Source organism: Neopsephotus bourkii, unplaced genomic scaffold (genome assembly GCF_033783945.1).
Source record: "Neopsephotus bourkii isolate Nb327-2 ecotype Australia unplaced genomic scaffold, CSIRO-AGI_Nbou_v1 NB_1292, whole genome shotgun sequence".
Taxonomy (NCBI): domain Eukaryota; kingdom Metazoa; phylum Chordata; class Aves; order Psittaciformes; family Psittacidae; genus Neopsephotus; species Neopsephotus bourkii.
This window is the reverse complement of record NW_026901776.1, coordinates 2,811,755-2,829,630: the sequence shown is the minus strand read 5'-3', so window position 1 is coordinate 2,829,630 and position 17,876 is coordinate 2,811,755. Positions and strand designations below refer to the sequence as shown.

At 37.6% G+C, this 17,876-nt stretch overlaps 1 protein-coding gene across 2 annotated transcripts in view; it reads right to left on the bottom strand.

Moving 5' to 3' along the window:
* The window catches only part of FMN2 (formin 2), a 165,841-nt gene that overhangs the window by 87,837 nt on the left and 60,128 nt on the right, over nt 1-17,876 (bottom strand). For both annotated transcript variants that reach the window (XM_061365734.1, XM_061365735.1), the window contains 3 exons: nt 15,515-17,322; nt 14,333-14,477; nt 2,093-2,180 (listed from right to left, as the gene is read on the bottom strand). In XM_061365734.1, coding sequence (XP_061221718.1) covers nt 2,093-2,180; nt 14,333-14,477; nt 15,515-17,322 — 2,041 coding nt within the window. The remainder of the gene's footprint in view (nt 1-2,092; nt 2,181-14,332; nt 14,478-15,514; nt 17,323-17,876) is intronic.

Sequence of the window (17,876 nt, the reverse complement as noted above, 5' to 3'; positions counted from 1 at the left end):
ATAGGGATTATTTACAAGAAAGCCTATAAAGTTGCTGAGTACCGCAAATTGTCAGTGGGGGCAAAAAAGCTGCCTTTCGAATTTATGAAGAAGCGTTGCTTTTATTGTACTGAATGAGATACAGGTAAACTATGTATCACTGTACTTTAAACATGGTAAAAACTCAAGACCACCACTAAAACCCTGGGCCAAAAATCAACAATTATGACTTTTTCTGTAGTTACTTTTATATGTCTTAAATCTTAATGTATAAAGATGCAAATATATCAACTGCCTACTTTATTAATATAGGCACTCTTTAACATTATTTTAATTTTCATAGTAGCTTCTTATTAGTAGGCTCAAATTGCAGCAAATAAATCAGCTATAAAACTCAGAAATATGTAAAACCCTTTCTTTCTACAGTGAAGCAAACATAGTGCATACTTAAAGGTAGAGCTAAATACTTGGGCTTGTGGTTTTATATTTTCTCCAGTCTCTATGGTTAGATCAGAGAATTCTGCATGGAATTATTGATGCCATAAATACTCCTCAGAGAGATCTTTTATTTTTCTTGCCCCCACAATGCAAATTTATTTTATGCTACTCTCTATTTTTCCTCTGTGCTTGTTTTCTGTTCTTAAAAAAAAACCCAAACCAAACAAAAAAGAAAAAAAAAAACAAAACAAAGAAAAAAAAACCCAAACCATTTTTTTACACTAGGATTTTCCAACCATTTCCACAAATCCCCCCACCACACAATAGCTCTCTTGTATTTGTTCAATCACTTCTGCACAACAGCAAGGTAATAAGAGCAGTACTAAATTCTCCTTTGCAAAGAATTTTGGTTTTAGAAAACAGCTATTGAAAGATGAATATACAAAATCTGTACACATCTTTTAGATGATCATGTGTGCTTAATAATGTAATAGGATAAAGGTTAAGCATAATATTGTTTGACCCCTTTAACTACTGACATTCATGCCATGTTATTGTTAGTGTTGCATGTTAAGCAAGCAAATTTTCAATGAACTTGTGTTGGCTTTACCACAGACACAGATGTTAGGCGGACTCCTTTGTTCATAAGGTTCTCATTATTAACTGAAACCAAGCTGAATATTTGACTGAAGGAAAGGACCATATCATTGTTTTCAGATTTTGCTCTATGACTTAACTGAACTACATCTGCCAGCTTTGGAAATACCAAGTACTTCTTGGCGCCAGTACTGGCGCCTTGCTCTATGACTACCATCTTCAGTGCTTCAGCTTGAGGAAGTCTAGTAACCATCAAAACAGTTTAATAAAAACTTAAAATTGTGATTAAGAGTCACTCACTAGTTGACAGAGTGCTCTGAAATTTGTTCTATTTATGAATAATTTCACAAAATAAGCAAATCATAGTAAACTGAATGCATGGCTGTAAATATGTAACCTAGAAAGTTCACAAGATGTTTCTGTGATTTATGAAGTCTGTTATACTTGAAACCACATTTATTTAATAGATAGGCTGGCACTTCACAGGATAATTCAATCTGCTTCAAATCTATCCAAAGCCTTTGGGAAACATAAGGGATGCTCTGAACGTAAATGCAATTCCACTTTTCACCTTCTTGCACTACTGTCTCTTAGCATAAATGTGAAAAGAATTACACACCCCCAAAAATCTGCCTTTATAAAAATTACTGTTCATGATGAAAGAAATGCGGTTTGTGCTAACCCAAATGTATGTGCTATTTTATATAACAAATCAATTAAATGTTATAATTTTTTTTTTCTGGATATTTTCTGAGGCTATCTGTATTAAAATAAACAACATATCATGCTTCCTCAGAAACACCACAATCAAAGTGCATAAATAGGTGATATACCTAGGTAACTGACGCCAAAAGCTGTAAATGGCAATTCTGCACATAGTTTTGTTTTCTATACAGGACAAGGCAGATATGTTGCTAGAATGGGGAAAAAGTTGCCATAACAAGCTATTTTCAGAAAAATAAGAGTGTAAAAGAACTGTTTTATTGATTTTTACATACTGAAAGATAGAAATAACTAGCATTTCCAAATTATTAATGTTGTGATCTGAGCCAGAATCAACAATACATTTTTGACTTACCATGCTGAATGTCCCTCATGTCTAAATGAAGGCTAGACATTAATATTCCAACAGCTTGAGATCTTTTGTTACTTAACAACTTGACAACCTGCCAAAAGAAACCCAACTATTAGCATTAATCTGCAGGAAAATGCAGAAGATATTTCACATTACTAATGACAAATTCAAGAAATTGTATCTTGTAGTTTATATACACATCTAAAAATTAGTATTTTTATTATTTTTTAAGTGTGCCTCTGCTGCATAAATTCATTGCAAGTGTAACTATGTCACCTAGTTGAATCTTAATCCTCAAAAGAGTCACTGTAAAAGTTCTTGTAGGCTTCCTTCTTCAGCAGTTTCAGGAGTTTCAGCTTCACACTGATGTTACTAAGTATATGAAACAGGCTGTCACATAAAAAAAATTCCAACTGTGTCTATCTTGGAATTGCTTTGGTTTCCAAAACCACACAATGATTTCCATCTTGATGTAAGCTAAAACTGTGAGAATTTGTATTTTATTTGAATGTTTGACGTAGTAGGCGCCAAGATGAATTTTATTTAAAAAGCAAAATAACCACGTATATATTGGGGTGTTCTTTGATCATTTTTTAAGGAATATAAAAGGTCTCAAAGCTTTTTGGCCTCTAAAATAAACAAAAAAAATAAAAATCAAGCCATGAAAACATCTTGCTGTAGGGGGGGTAAAATTAGCCACTGAAGTGTACTTTTGTACATATTTGTTTTGCAGGCATAAAAGCAACAAGTAATTCAGACTGTCTTCCACAAGTCTCTAAGCTGTTTGAATTAAAATTGTAAATTTTGTATAGTTAGTATGAGAAACAAGTAATGCCAGGCAAAGACCCTTATCTGCCAAATGTGGTTCTACATGAAGTACTTTTAAATGCAGGACTACAACAATTACATAGATGGAAGAAGTTAACATTTAATCTACTCAGGTTGCTGAATTTTACATTATACAATACACACTGAGTAAAACCTTTGTGGGTTGTTTAGGGGAAAGAAGAAAATCCAGATAATTAGAACGAAGTTCAGGTTCTTTTCACATTGGAGTTAGGAAGTTAGGTCACATCTTAGCACCAATGAGCAGTATTATCTACAGCCCCCCTGGCAAAATGATTTAGAGATTAATTAGTAGAAATGAGACTAGAAAAAGCAGAATTAATTTAGCCAGAGTAGAGAATATGAACATACAAGTCGCATCTTAAAAAAAAAAAAACAAACATAAAAAGTACCCACAACATGTTTGCCCTGGGGCCAACTTTGATTCACTTCAGGTTTCAGACACAGGTTTGGCACACTGATGTTTCAGCAATAGCTGAAGAGAAATAGTGAAAGTCTGACACAGAACTCCACCACTGGGACTGTGGTTGGCTGGTCAATTGTTTTATTGATATTCTTCTCCCCCCATTAAACCTTTATCACCATTAATTATGAAGGTATTTCATCCTTCTTTCCTTGTAGATGCCTAACTAGTTACAGTAAAATGAAAACACAGCATTCTGCTCATGAATTGAAAATTTTAACATTACAAATCAAATATGTCATAACTATTGTTCACAAGTTAAAGACCTACATTCAGGGCACAGCCATGGACATTATCTGCCAAAAATTAGCAAAAAACCCCACGCAACTGTCTAATCCATGTAATACATTATGAAGAATTTCAAATTGAAGTCAAATAGACTGAAATAGCATTTGATAGTTATATTTTCTGAATTCAATGGAAAAACTAACCTAACTCAGAAAATTACGGTATCCTGCACTAATCTTTCTAATAAGCTATCATAACTCTAAATGTTTTTTTAAATATAACATTAAGTTCATGTAAGCCTGGAACCGATATAAACCTGAGGTAGATTTTCATGTTATAAGCTATTTTCTATTTGCTTCTTTGCACCTACAAAGAGTTTATAAAGTAGATCTTGGGTAGCAACACATGGATCAGGTCTTTCTAACAATTATGTTGCAATGTACATTTCTAGTAATCACCAAACAAATATCTTGCATTCTATGAAAAAAATTCTAAAAAAAAAAAAAAAAGTGGGTAGAAAATTTAAAAAAGAATGTAAACTCTTCAAAAAACTCTTCAGAAGTTCAAAAACTTCTCCTTAAAGCTGTTTCCTTCAACACTGACAAGACCAAATTCAGTATGGAAAATGTTGGGGAAACTGTCGATTCCAGTCCCAACCATTATTGCTTTGGTTCAAGTCTGAAACATTTCACAATAATAGAATAACTTAAGCTTGCTGCTGTCATCAACATATAGATGGAGTCCTTTGTGGCTTTTTTTTTTTTTTTTTTTAAGAAGAAAACTATCCCAATATCCCAATGTTGGCCAAAAAAGAAAAAACAAAAAACCCATTCAAAAGTCCTACAAGAAAAAAAACAATAGTCGCACAAAGCAGCAAGAGCTCATCCGGAGTAAGCTTGCATATTTATTGTCACTCATTAGTCTGCAAATACAAAGAAGTGGAACTGATGCAGGCTACTATACTGGCCATAACAAAAGAAGAAAACATAGAATAAGGTAGAACTTTGTTAAGTGGTCTTCCCCAAAACAGTGTTACAACTGCATTCAGATGTGAATGTATCTAGGAACAAGGAAGGGTCCACAACTTAACCTTTCCAAAAGAACTAAATTGTTCCCCCTTAGGTGCCTAAAGAGCAAGAATGAGCTGGTGTCTGCTCTAGGTACTCTCCCCATTTCCAATTGTGTCAACACCCATATACTTCCATATTTTCCAAACTGTGAAATTTTTATTTCTACTGCCCATCAGGAGTAAAGCTCAGAGAGCTACCAAGATCAGGTCTATAATCTATAAACCAGGTTTAGTGGCCTAATAAATCCCTGTCCTGTGCTCTAAAAGGAATATGGCCTAAAAACAATAAAAAGAAGCTGCTTTTACTGAAAGTGAGTTGATGGACAGGAGAATAATCATTTACTAATGGCGACATTTTGGAAGTGATTAGAGGGGAGGAGGAAAAACAAACAAACAAACAAAACAAAAACAAACAAACCCATACAAAAATGCACTGTCCCTGTGAAAAGTAACATCTCTTTGCTGTTAAAATTTCAAACTATACCATCAAAAGTGTATGGAAGAACATGGCCATCAGGTGAATGGGTCCAGAACAGCAACAGACTGTTTTAATGTAGCAGCTACTGTTTTGTCTGGCTTTACTTAAATCTAGGTTTTATGTCAAGTTTTATACTAATCTCTATTATGCATTTCATTCCCATTTCAGTCAACTGCGTGAACACTATAGTTTCCTCCAACAGAATGGCTATAACAATACAATCCTAATTCAGAAAATATGATTATTAACATAAATGCCTAATGTAATTCCCACATTTCAAAATAAAACGGTAAATCAGCTGCATAGTCTGAGCCTACAGGCTACAGACGAGTGACGCCATTTAAAAGAGGAAAAGCAAAAGTTTGATAAATCCAATCTCTACAAGATCTAAAGCCCCAGACACAATAGACAGCTCTTTTTTAGTTTGGGTTCTGGAACTCTGCTTTAAACAAATTTAAAAAAAATAAATCAAAAGGAAACTAGAGATATTATCTGCAGCCTGAAGTCTAGGACAAACTTTCTAATTGTTTAGTGGTCTTCATTGTTAAGCAGTAAACAAACCACATGCCAAATTTGTTCCTGATTTTTTAACACAAGCAAAAACAGTCAAAGAGATATTTAGTGAAAGGTAATGCAAAACACATGTTTGATGAGAACCCTGAAGCAAAAATATGAAGATTCCCTTTCCCCAGAATAATATTTAGTTAGTGCATGGAATTTTGCATTAACTAAATGAGGGGGGAGGTGGTTAAAGGTAAACTCAAAAATTACTTCTGGCTCATAATGGCAATTGTGGGAGTCGAAACAGGGACTGGTTCAAGTAGTGAGGTCATTTCGGTACAACAGAAGATCAAACACTTCTACTAAATACTTAGAAAAGGAAAACCAAGCCCCCACAGCCAACACCCAGTCCTGGCTGTCAAACAGCATATTTGTATTGAAAGAACGTCATGATTTAACGAACTCAGCTTTCACCACAGAAAGTCAATCATAAAGCATCATTTTGAGCACCTCCTCTCTTCTACCCTAATCAAGCCTAGAACCTGTTCTGCAAAGTAACTGGTTACTTTCCCCACTGAAGATTATCATAATCTGTACGGATATACCCACGGTTTCAAAACTCTTTGTCACATGTTTCCAGATGCAAGTTGCTGACATGTTGCACAAATTAATGCAGTCAAGCAGCCACATTTGCCCGTTTGTGGATGCTGTAAATTTATGCTTGAGAGCAAAGATTATACATAATATTTACTTTTCATTCATATTATTGCTTTACTGTGCTTTTATAAATAAAGCTCTTAATGGTATAGATGATAAACAGTTCATGTCCTTTTATGCTGTTTTTAATCACTAAAATTGTAGTGTTTGAAATGAATATCATAGAACTATTACTGTAGAACTAATCTTCTACTGAGAGTTAATATTCCTCACTTATGACATTACATTAAAAAAATTTTGATTGCTTACATTCAGATATACAGTACTAAGTTAAATAAGTATTGTGTTCTTCAAGAAGAGGCCAAACAATGGTAAAAGGTCTCTTAATAAAAAGTAACAATATTCTAACTTTAAGTACTGGAGTAGGGGATGAAGATGAAAACCAAAATTTAAATTCTTCAGTTTAAAAATAGGTCACAAGGATTTTATTTTTCCATACATAACGCTCCTCTTGAAGAATTTAGCTCATTGTTATGTACTACAACTACAGTTACTTTATCTTTCACCAGCTAAAGGATCAGGGTACCTAAAGTTCAGTTTCTATACAACTCTCAAAACAGGAACCCCCCAAAACTAAAATTTCCTTAGAAACGCAGTATAAAAGCCAGAATTTTCATGCATGGTTTGTATTGCACTCAGCAGATGGTTTTCACAGGTGATAAACCCAGCCTCTATGAGCAGTCTTGCTGCTCTGGACACAAATCAGGCATGCAATTAGATATTTTTTGCAAACTCTTGCAAAATGCATTTCATGCCCAAATACATTTGAAATTAACAGTTGTAGTTATTCATACAAAGCACATCAAATCAGGGAGGCAGACATGGAAAAAGTTGGGAGGGTATGAAAGGGTAAAGAAAGAAAACAAAGCAAAACCAAAAAAATCTCAAAGAAAGGTGCAAACCCACTACGATATCTAGTAGGAGATATCAACAATAAAAACCCCATACTGGAAAAGCTTCAGTGTTCCTATTTTTAAAGGGGGACATATGGTTAGAGTCAAAAGGATGACATTGCTTTGCATTGGAGTAGTACCTACTCCAAATGAATATAAGAACTCTTTTTGGTTTTGCCATTTGTACTGAAGTCAGTACTACGTAACAAAATCTAGCCATAAGGAAAAATCTGCAAAATCAATACTTTTCCACAAATAAAGAAATAATCTAAAAACCTTGATTTTCATGCTGACAGTAAAAGTCTATTTAACTTGTAATTCAGGATGTGATAGTAATACAAATGTGTTCACACATAAGTCAGACAGTGATTTTTTACTAAATCAACATGACCACTGTGCTAAACCCTAATTTCTAGGTTAAACAAATTCAGTCCATATGCACACCTAATTCTGAAATCACTGAGTTTTCCTGATCAGATTTAAAACGCCCTGTACTAAAAAGTAATGGCCTCAAGCTGTGCTGGGGAGTTTTATATTGGATATTAGGAAAAATTTATTCACAGAGAGGGTAATCGGGTACTGTAACAGGCTTCCCAGCAAAATGGTGGAAGCACCATTCCTGGAAGTGTTCAAAAACCATGCCGAGGAGACCCTCAATGATATGGTATAGCTGTGGTCTTGGCAGTCCTGGAGGTGGTTGGACTTGATGATCTTAAATGTCTTTTCCAACCTAGCTGATTCTATGATTCTTGTCTCCTTAGCAAAATCAATGTAGACATGGGAGAAGATGGGAGAAGAAATATGTGTTGCTATCGCCATATTTTTTCCTTTCTTCTTTCCTTGATGTCATCCAGTGCTACAATATCCAATGCTCTGAGCCATTACACTGAGAGTGTCAGAAGCACCGTGGAGAGATGGAGAAGAAAGTATGTGCAAGGTGTAGACCTACAGAAAATGAAAACTTGCAAACCTCTGGAAAGACAGCTGCAACTAAGATGCATCTATTTGGTGCTGTCAAGTACAGCAAGAATTGCACATGGCCCAGAGTGGCAGCTATCTTTCTGCTGGGATTTAAGGTCTGGGTTCTGCTTTTTAGGTACCACAGAGTCACGGAAGAGTTAGGGCTGGAAGGGACCTTAAAGATCATGTAGTTTCAACCCCCCTGCCAAGCCCCTGTGCAGGGACAGCTTTCACTAGACCAGGTTGCCCTATCCAGCATGGCCTTAAAATTGCAGGGATGGGGCAGCCACAACTTCTCTGGCCAACCTGCACCAGTGCCTCACAGAACAAACACAGCCCACCTCCAAAGCCTATTTTTCAATTTAATTGAACAAACTTTCAGTAGGACCTTCCCCTCCAGAGGTCTTTCAGAGAACAGAGAAACAATAAGGCCATTGTCAGATGCTCCACATGGTTCCTCTGGTTAGGAAACAAATATAACCTCTCTTGCCCATACAGAATCCGCAAGTGGCAGATGCAGCATCTAAAACTGGCTGTTACATCAGCAGAACCTTTCTGTGCTAATGAGGATACATGAACAAAATAAGGAAACCCACAGAGCTCTTAGATCACAAAATGCGTTAGTAAGATTGTTGGACGCCAAGCTTGTGTTTGTTTTTAAACTTGCAAATACATGATCTGAAGAAAAGAAAGCAGGAAGGAAACAAGAAAAGAAATGCATGTGATTAGTAGAGGATATCAATGTGGGAAACTTAAACAGAGATATTTGACATATATTTATATATGCAGTCAGGTAAAACTGTGCTTGCAACAGAGAACTTTGCAGCTAGAATTACAAAACCAAAAATATAATAACAAAACATGCAATAGGCTATATAAAGAAGAAAATGAGAGGTAAAAACCAGAGATCACATTCACACAGCAGCTCACAAAAAAAAAAAAAATTCTTACAAGCCATTAGATATTAATTTCACAAATAGCATCATGACATTATTAACAACTTGCTTGTGTAAATAAAAGAAATGCACAAATCCTCTAAAATCCCAAAGGGAAAGGGGGCAGCAGAACCCTAACTGTGTCTCTGTACAGTACATAAAATCACAGCAATGGTTTTGCCACTGACACAGGTAATAGATCAACAAAAGTGGGTAGAGAAAGCTCCTTAAGATAGTGTCTCCACTGCTCACAGAGGGAATAAACCCTCATTTTCAGAATAATGCCATTCCTTGTTCATCCAAATAAACATGAATAAACTTTTATCTGTTAACTCAATATGGCTTTTACCTGATTTACCAAATTATACTTCTGTGGCATTTTATTTCTAGGGATATTCTATTGCTATATCTTCTTTACGTTCAAAATGCTGAAATCATTAACTAAAAAGTTTTACTGATACATCTTGTTTGCATCTAAGGCTCTTGAAATGAAATGAAACTTAAGTAACCCATTATTTATTTTCTGGGGTGGAAGAGGGAGATTAAAATCTTAATGTCGATAGATTAATAGGGAACTTTCCATATGAGAATATCTTTAACATTACTATTTCGTTTACATGATAGATTATAAACACATGGTCTACTCTTGAAAAGTTCACTGTAGCTACATGTATATTATTTTCCAAAAATACAGCTGGAAGATTATCAGCAGGGCTTCTAAGATGACTGCTCAATAGTTAGGGAAAAAAAATCTATGCAAGTCAGCTCAGCCCTTTCTGTATACTTATTATGCTGACAATGATATACATGTTTTCTGACTATGTACCACCTTTCCATTGAACTCATTCAGCACACACTGGCCAATGTTTGCTATGTAACATTTTTAATATTGTATTTACTGTTATTCTTGAGTATGTGTCCTTGATCTTGAGAGCAGCCTTTTTCTTCCTGCTTCAGAAATTACAGTTTTTAAGTGATGCAACAATGGATAAAAGTATTTTTTACTCAGGTAACTGCTTAATTTTCTAAATAAACTTTATTAACTATGCTCATTTTACACAGTCCACACTAGGTACAGAAAGGGTCCTAAGAAAAATACTATCAGCCATATAACCAAAACTACATGGCATGGCTGAACAAGACACTCCACAAGTGAGCTTTCACTCTTTACTCGAGTCAAGCTCTGTAGGTTTTATGAGATCCACTATTTGTTGAAAGGTCCAGGTCAAGAATACCACAGGAGCACAAGTTTCTGACAGAAATTACTTTGGACAGAATAATAGGTGACACAAAATCAGACCTATTTTGTAATGTATTTCCACCTGTCACATCTCCTCAGTTCTTCACTCCCTCCCCAGTTACTCATCTTGACCTTCCCTTGCCTCTCTCCCCTTGGCCCTTGTTTTCCAACCTGCTAGTACAAGGCTAGGAAAAAAATCTTCAGAATTAGAATTTAGTGTGTGGTGTCCCTGCCCATGGCAGGGGGGTTGGAACTAGATGATGTAAAGATCCTTCCCAACCCTAACTATTCTATGATTCTATAAATTATACCTGAAGTCTCTGCTGAAGAACAGGAACTGAGATATAGTCTGTAGAGTGGCAAAATTTAAGAAACCCTTTATACAACCAACAAGAGATGTATCTGAAAAAAAATTCCATAATTAAAATCCATGAAACTACAAGGACATGAGCAAAACCAGGCTTTGTTTTCTTTATTAACACTGGCAAAATGAAGGAGACACCCAATGTTGGGGGGAGCAGAGGGAGGAAACTAACCCAAAAAAAGTTGCAGCCTAAAGAGCTAAATTTTGGCAAAGTTATAACAACAGCTAGTTATAATGAAAGCCAGACCACTTTAATAGGTAGAAATGGCAGCCCCACCTACAATATAGCCCATAAAGAATTTTCTTTGAAGATTTAGTAGGCATTCTCATTGACTGAGCCTGCACACATTTAGAGCAGCTGAGAATTTGACATATACATATCAACAGAGCAAAATAAATCACAGCTTTTGCTGTAGCACCAATGAGAGTAAGAATAAAATCAGCTGCATTCACAAACAGATATTAACACTTAATTTTTTCTCTTTCTTTAAAGTCCTGAGATGGATTTTAATGTGGCCTTCACTCAGTGCTAGATGCAATATAGATTATTTTTTTAAACCATTATTGATTTATATTGTATTAAGTTATTTGCAGATGATCATGCAAAGTGAAAAACAATCTGAACCAATACTTCTGTACAGTGAAATTTACCGAGTTGTTAACTCAACACCCCCTACCCTCCAACCAACCCAAAATAATATAGGTAACTTTACCGCTTAAAAATGGGTCATAACTTAGAAGGAATTACATCATGCATATCTATATATATACACCAGCAGACATATGCATATGTTCTGTGGCATATAGCATAAATAGCTGTGTGCAGAACAGCATTGTACTCTAAAATAATTCATCTTTCACCCACTAAAACATCCCAAAACTATCAAATCTTTCTTAAGATTAGCTAGAATTTCCCTCCCTGCCATATGGCCTCCTCTGTAAATACATTTTTATTTCAGGTTACAATAAAAATATTGTGTTATTAAAATCAGATGTTTATGCAGAGTACTAAATATTTTATGCATTTGAAAGTTATCTGAGCATTTTTTCCTGACTACTATTTCCAGTGCAGCTAGTATTTTACATCCAATCCATCTAAACAACACAGCCACTCAGAACACCCGCACATCAATGCAAAGAGGAAATCCAATTGCCGGACTAAAGCATTTCTGGAAAGCAGCAGAGAGAGCTTTGCAGGTCCTTGTTCTGTTCTGTACAATGTTCTTCCTTAGCTCAACAGGTGACAGAACACATCTGCTTTGCATAACAAATCCCTGTAAAAATCACTACAAAAACACCATTTGTAAGATCTTTACAACACCCTTTACTATCACTGAAGCCATGTAAGTCAGTAACCACTTAAACAGCACTTGGTGCTTCTTATAAAAACATACTTGTGGAATTACAGCCATGTTTTCCACAAGCAACTGACTTTCTGCTAAATATCGATGGATTTTATTATCCAAGTGTTTACTGTGGTATAAATGAAGAGAATTTAAAAAATGAAAGCCTTCATTCCAAACTGTTGAGAGAGCATACATAGAATATATTTGTGAAGCTGTTCTTCAGCTGTCTCACATCAGTACCATGAGAAGCCCAAACGAGATTTGCACACATGAATGTTTAACTTTTACACCTGCAGTATGTGATATATCTCATTGCAGTTCTAATGAAAATTGACAATTATCTGTTTTGTTGATCTTTTCCCCCCAGATCCTACAGTTCAACAAATCAGACTTCTCCATTACTCAATTTCTCTTTTGGAGAGCCGTGCATTCCTTTGATCAGAGGGAGGGAAATACACAGGGGATTCTCTTCTGTCAATTTAGGTGGCCCAAAGGAATGTTTGTTCTAGATGATGGTACCTGCTTAAATTGCCTTAAACTTCTGTATGTGAAGTTCTATCACAAACAACTTGTTCTTTTCAAAGAAGTTTAAAACAATCAATCATTTTTATTTAGTTTTATCTACATTTTATTTATTTATTGACAATGTATCTAAATTTTTGGCACTGCAAGAAAAATAAATACTCTTAGTATTAAAATCCACACCTAATGTTTATTCATAATCACTGCCTGTCTTTAACCACTGTTTATGTTACAAAATAAAACAGCTGTCATTTCTACTCTGTTTAGACACTTCCATTGCCAAACCTCATGAAATGCAAGGGGATCAACGGTTCATAGGCAAAACATCAGCTACACCTTTGCACTCCTTTTTATACTTAAAGAACTATCACACTTATTTAGTTAAGAATAGCCATTAAAAGGGGCTTTTTCTACAAGAGCAAAGGTCTTGCACTGCGGAGATTTATTACAGGACACCAAGGTAGGAGCAGCACTGTTTTCTCCTATCCCAGTAAGTACAGCCTAGCACAGCACACATGTATGTGATAAACAGCCACATAAGTGACTGCACTGTCCTTCCCATTCAGCCCAATAAAGGTTTTATCCAACACCTTAGGATAATCATCCTAACTTTACTACCAGTTCTGTTGCATGCAACACGTAGCCAGCACAATAGAGAGCACCTGCATATTTATATTATTGATCAAATTGTGTCTGCGGGGGCAAGATCTCCAGAACTACTAGATGGAGGGGTCATATTAAAAAGTAGCATCTACTGCATGGAGGCTTGAAGAGTCCCACTGTATATCCAATATAGAAAAAAACTCCCTTGTACAGCATTAACCTGTATGTTAAAAGATGATGCAAAGAACAACCTAGCCTTGAACTAAGTATAGGGATGTGAAGATGAGATGAAACAACTTTAACTGCTGTTTGGGATTCTACATAAGAACATTTTCCTCTATAGCCTGAAAGTTTAATTGCAAATTACTTATCACAACACCATAGTTCAGTTTTCACACAGACAAAGAACATTACAGCTCTCTAGTCATGTACGCATGCAGGTTCAATTCTCTTACCCCAGGGTTTAAACTTCTACATTTAAAATATACTTCCTGTTTTTATTTTATTGTACACCATGAAATTTCAAGAAAAAGAACTCAGTTTGGTTAATGTTACATTTTGCAAAATGTGCTTGTCATTTATTGTATGCATAAACTTCATTATATATATATGTATATAAACACAATACAAACTTAGAACTGTTACAAGTGGTTAGGACTTAGACTCTTAAGCATATATTTTTTTTTCCTCTAAAGTCATTCATATTCATGGCAATTCATACACCACTCTATAAATTAGTCAGAATAATTTACATACTACTCATCACACATACACAGTCAATTTCAAAGGGTCACATGCACCTATTAAAGTTTTATTTTTATTAATTTTATAATAGATAAAGCAAAGATCTTCTTAAGAGAATCTATACTTAAAAGTAATTTATAAGAAAAACTTCAGTCATTAACACATGTAGCTTTGAAACCCACCCTACATTCTCTCCTTTTCTTACATTTCTATGTAGTGTATATATATATGTTTAGAATGTCACACCAAGCAAAATTCATTTCAGCTGCATGCAAAAATCTGTCCTTATGTATAAACCAGCCTAGGAAAGATCTGAAATTAAATGAGTACTCACTTGTTTAGTCTTCGTTTTTGTAATGGTGTCCGAAATGGGTTTCTTCCTCTCTTTAACAGCTGTTTTAGAAAACAGTTCTTCAAACTCATGATAATCTATGGAAGGTTCTTCAATTTTTTCCCACACAAGTGAAGCACTAGAATCTCTAAAGTTAAGCAAAAGACCTATGTAGGGCAATGTCAAACTAAATAAGGTCATAAATGGAGGACTGAAAAAAATAAAATAGCAATTTTAAAGTTGTTGCCTAACTTCTACTAGCAGCATTTTGAGAAGATATATTGCTGATTCTCCCCCATACTTCTTTTGTTGCTGCTTTATTCACACATGACAGCGGTCAGGGTCATTGATATTCACCTACTTTACATACACAGGATTATAAATACGCCATATACAGTCTATGAAACATAGACATTTACACAAAGAAGTAGAAATAGGTATCTGCAGGCCACCTGTGTGACAGTGGCAAGAACTTGAAAAGAAAGAGAAACTTAACATTAGAGAACAGCAGAATGGTTTTACAATCAGCACTCAGAGATATAAAGAAGGAAACTTTTTTCATGACCAAGGACAATATTTTACAAGCAAAATGCATCAACAACCAAAATAAAGTATATCAAAGTAAGGGTTATAAGAATAGCTTTTATGCTGCCATGAAAATAAATTGCCATTTGAAGCTGTCTGTTGAGTGTGCAAGATGAAGGGGAAGAAAAATAAAAATAAAATATTTCTAGGTCACTGGAGAAAGGAAAGAGGAGGACAAACTGCATTCAGCATACATTCATCTAGAGGGAAGAGGCTACAAAACTTGCAAACTGCTCCAGAGACCAACAGTATCTTGAAATTTGAAGGGAAACACAAATATGATATTTTTAAAAACCATCTCATGGAACGTTTAATGGTACACATTCATCCCGGGGTTTCTGATCAATGCATGGTATGTAACACCAAAGGACAGCTGAGAACACTACCCTCAAAGAGCTTTCATGTACAGATAATATTACTCAGAATTGTAAAGAAAACAGGTATCCCACTCACATATCCAGCTACAGATAAAATCCTATTTGCACTGAGGTTCTCTTAAAGACCTGCCTAGCAATAAATAAAGACCTGCTTGCAACATACAACACTACTAGGACAGCCATAAATTAAAAATATCAAGCCCTACACAACTCTGTGACTTACCTTTTACTGTGTAGCTGAATTCTTGTCCAATAAAGAGGCTTCATTGGACGAGAAGGCTCTATCACATGTTTCCTGCTCCCTTTCTCCTGATTCATCCCCATTGCAAATAAGCCAGATGGTAACAGAGGAGGAAGAAACCCACATCCTTGTGGGACTGCTGGGTAGGTGCTGCCCTGGGCTGGTGGTCCTCCAGGTAAAGGTGGTGGGGCTGGAGGTGGCATCCCCAACCCAGGCAAAGGAGGGGGTGGTGGAGGGACACCAGCACCAGGCAGAGGTGGTGGAGGAGGGACACCTGTACCGGGCAGAGGTGGTGGAGGCGGGACACCTGTACCGGGCAGAGGTGGTGGAGGAGGGACACCTGTACCGGGCAGAGGTGGTGGAGGAGGGACACCAGCACCGGGCAGAGGTGGTGGAGGAGGGACACCAGCACCGGGCAGAGGTGGTGGAGGAGGGACACCAGCACCGGGCAGAGGTGGTGGAGGAGGGATACCAGCACCGGGCAGAGGTGGTGGAGGAGGGATACCAGCACCGGGCAGAGGTGGTGGAGGAGGGACACCTGCACCGGGCAGAGGTGGTGGAGGAGGAATACCAGCACCGGGCAGAGGTGGTGGAGGAGGGACACCTGCACCGGGCAGAGGTGGTGGAGGAGGGATACCTGCACCAGGCAGAAGTGGTAGAGGAGGAGGGGCTGGGATGCCCCCTCCAGGCAGAGGTGGGGGAGGTGGTGGCAGTCCTACTCCAGGTGGAGGTGGTGCTGGGGGTGGGGATGTCATTCCCAGGCCAGGCAGAGGAGGAGGTGGTGGAGGGACACCAGCCCCAGGTAGAGGTGGCGGTGGTGGTGGAGGGGGAGGTGGGATGCCCCAACCAGGCAGAGGGGGTGAGACCCTGGGCAAAGGTGGTGGTGGAGGTGGTGGTGGGACTTCAGCACATGGGAGAGGAGGGGCTGGAGGCAGCATTGGTATCTCCCCGCTTGGCAAAGGTGGAGGAGGAGGCGGGGGTGGTGGCATCATCATGCCTGGCAGAGAGTGGTCCAGGTGCAGCACTGCTGAGCCAGCTGGAAGGAGTCCTGAGCCGGGCAGGGGTGGTGGGGGTGGTACTCCTGCCATGGACATGGAAGTGGCAAGGGCAGGGCCATGTGCTCCAGACAGGGTTACAGCTGGTTCAGGTGCTGGCAGCGATAGGGGAATGCTACATGTGGGCTCCAGGGGCAAAGAAGGGGGATGTTCACTACAAGTCACATCTACAGTACTTAGAGGCTGATGGGAAGCTGGCATTTCAGTTTCTCCTTTAAAAGCAAGAGACAAATTAACTTTGGGTCCTGGAAAAGGTGACTGTGGCATACTCTGTACTGATTGGCTTGCGTCCAGTGGCACCGAGATTAGCTTCGGTGACAGAATTAAGGAGATTTCAGAACAAAATGTGGGCTGTAGTTCTAGAGGTGTCAGTTTCTGAGTTGGCCCTTCACTTTTGCCCCCTTCTAAGTGTGGTGGTAGGGGTGGCTGTGGCAGTGCATTGGCTGAAGGCATTGCGTGTGTTAAATAATCCTCCGTTGGTGACGTCTGTACAGATCTTGCTTGTGACACAGTCCTGGGTAAGACCTCCTCTTCATTTGTCTGATGAGTCACACTGCTGAGTTCCTTGCAGACTGTATGTGTGTGCTCCTTTTCATGCTCCCTCCCAGGAGTCTGTACCTCTGCAGCAGGGAACTGTTTCTCTAGTTCTGCAATTTTGGTCCTCAGATCCTCAATAGTTTGCTCAAGTTGCTGGATAACACTGGCCCGCTCCTCAGATTTCACATCAAGATCATCCTTTGAAAGAAAACAAATAAGAAGCATAAACCAGGTAACATCACTATATAAAATTTTTAAGTTTAGATCAAGAATACTGGTATTCCAGAGGTTCAGAAATAACCCAGTTATGACAAGACAGAGGTATCGTTTCAGCTAGCTGCATCTTACAGAGGAAGAAGATAGCTTAGAAAAACTATGAGCTTCAATATGGAGCTAGCTTAGTCACTATGAGGATGATTTAGACTGTAATTATATTTGGCAAAAGAAAAAATCACCAGCATCCCCTCCTCCACATACTCTGGCCAAGAAAACCAACCAACCACTGAGCACAAGCATCGCAAGTGTTTCTGTAGACATGGATATGCAGACATGGCGGAGGGAAGGGCACTGCACTGTTTTAATTATCTTAACTGAAAATATGTTTTCTTCAAAAGGATGCACTGTGCATTAAGAGACTCAACTACTACTAACTGCTGGGTTTCAATATACACCTTAATGACACAATTCAGATTAGGAATGCAGAACGTAACAAATGTTCACTTCTCAAAAAAACAGCTAATCTCAGAACAAAG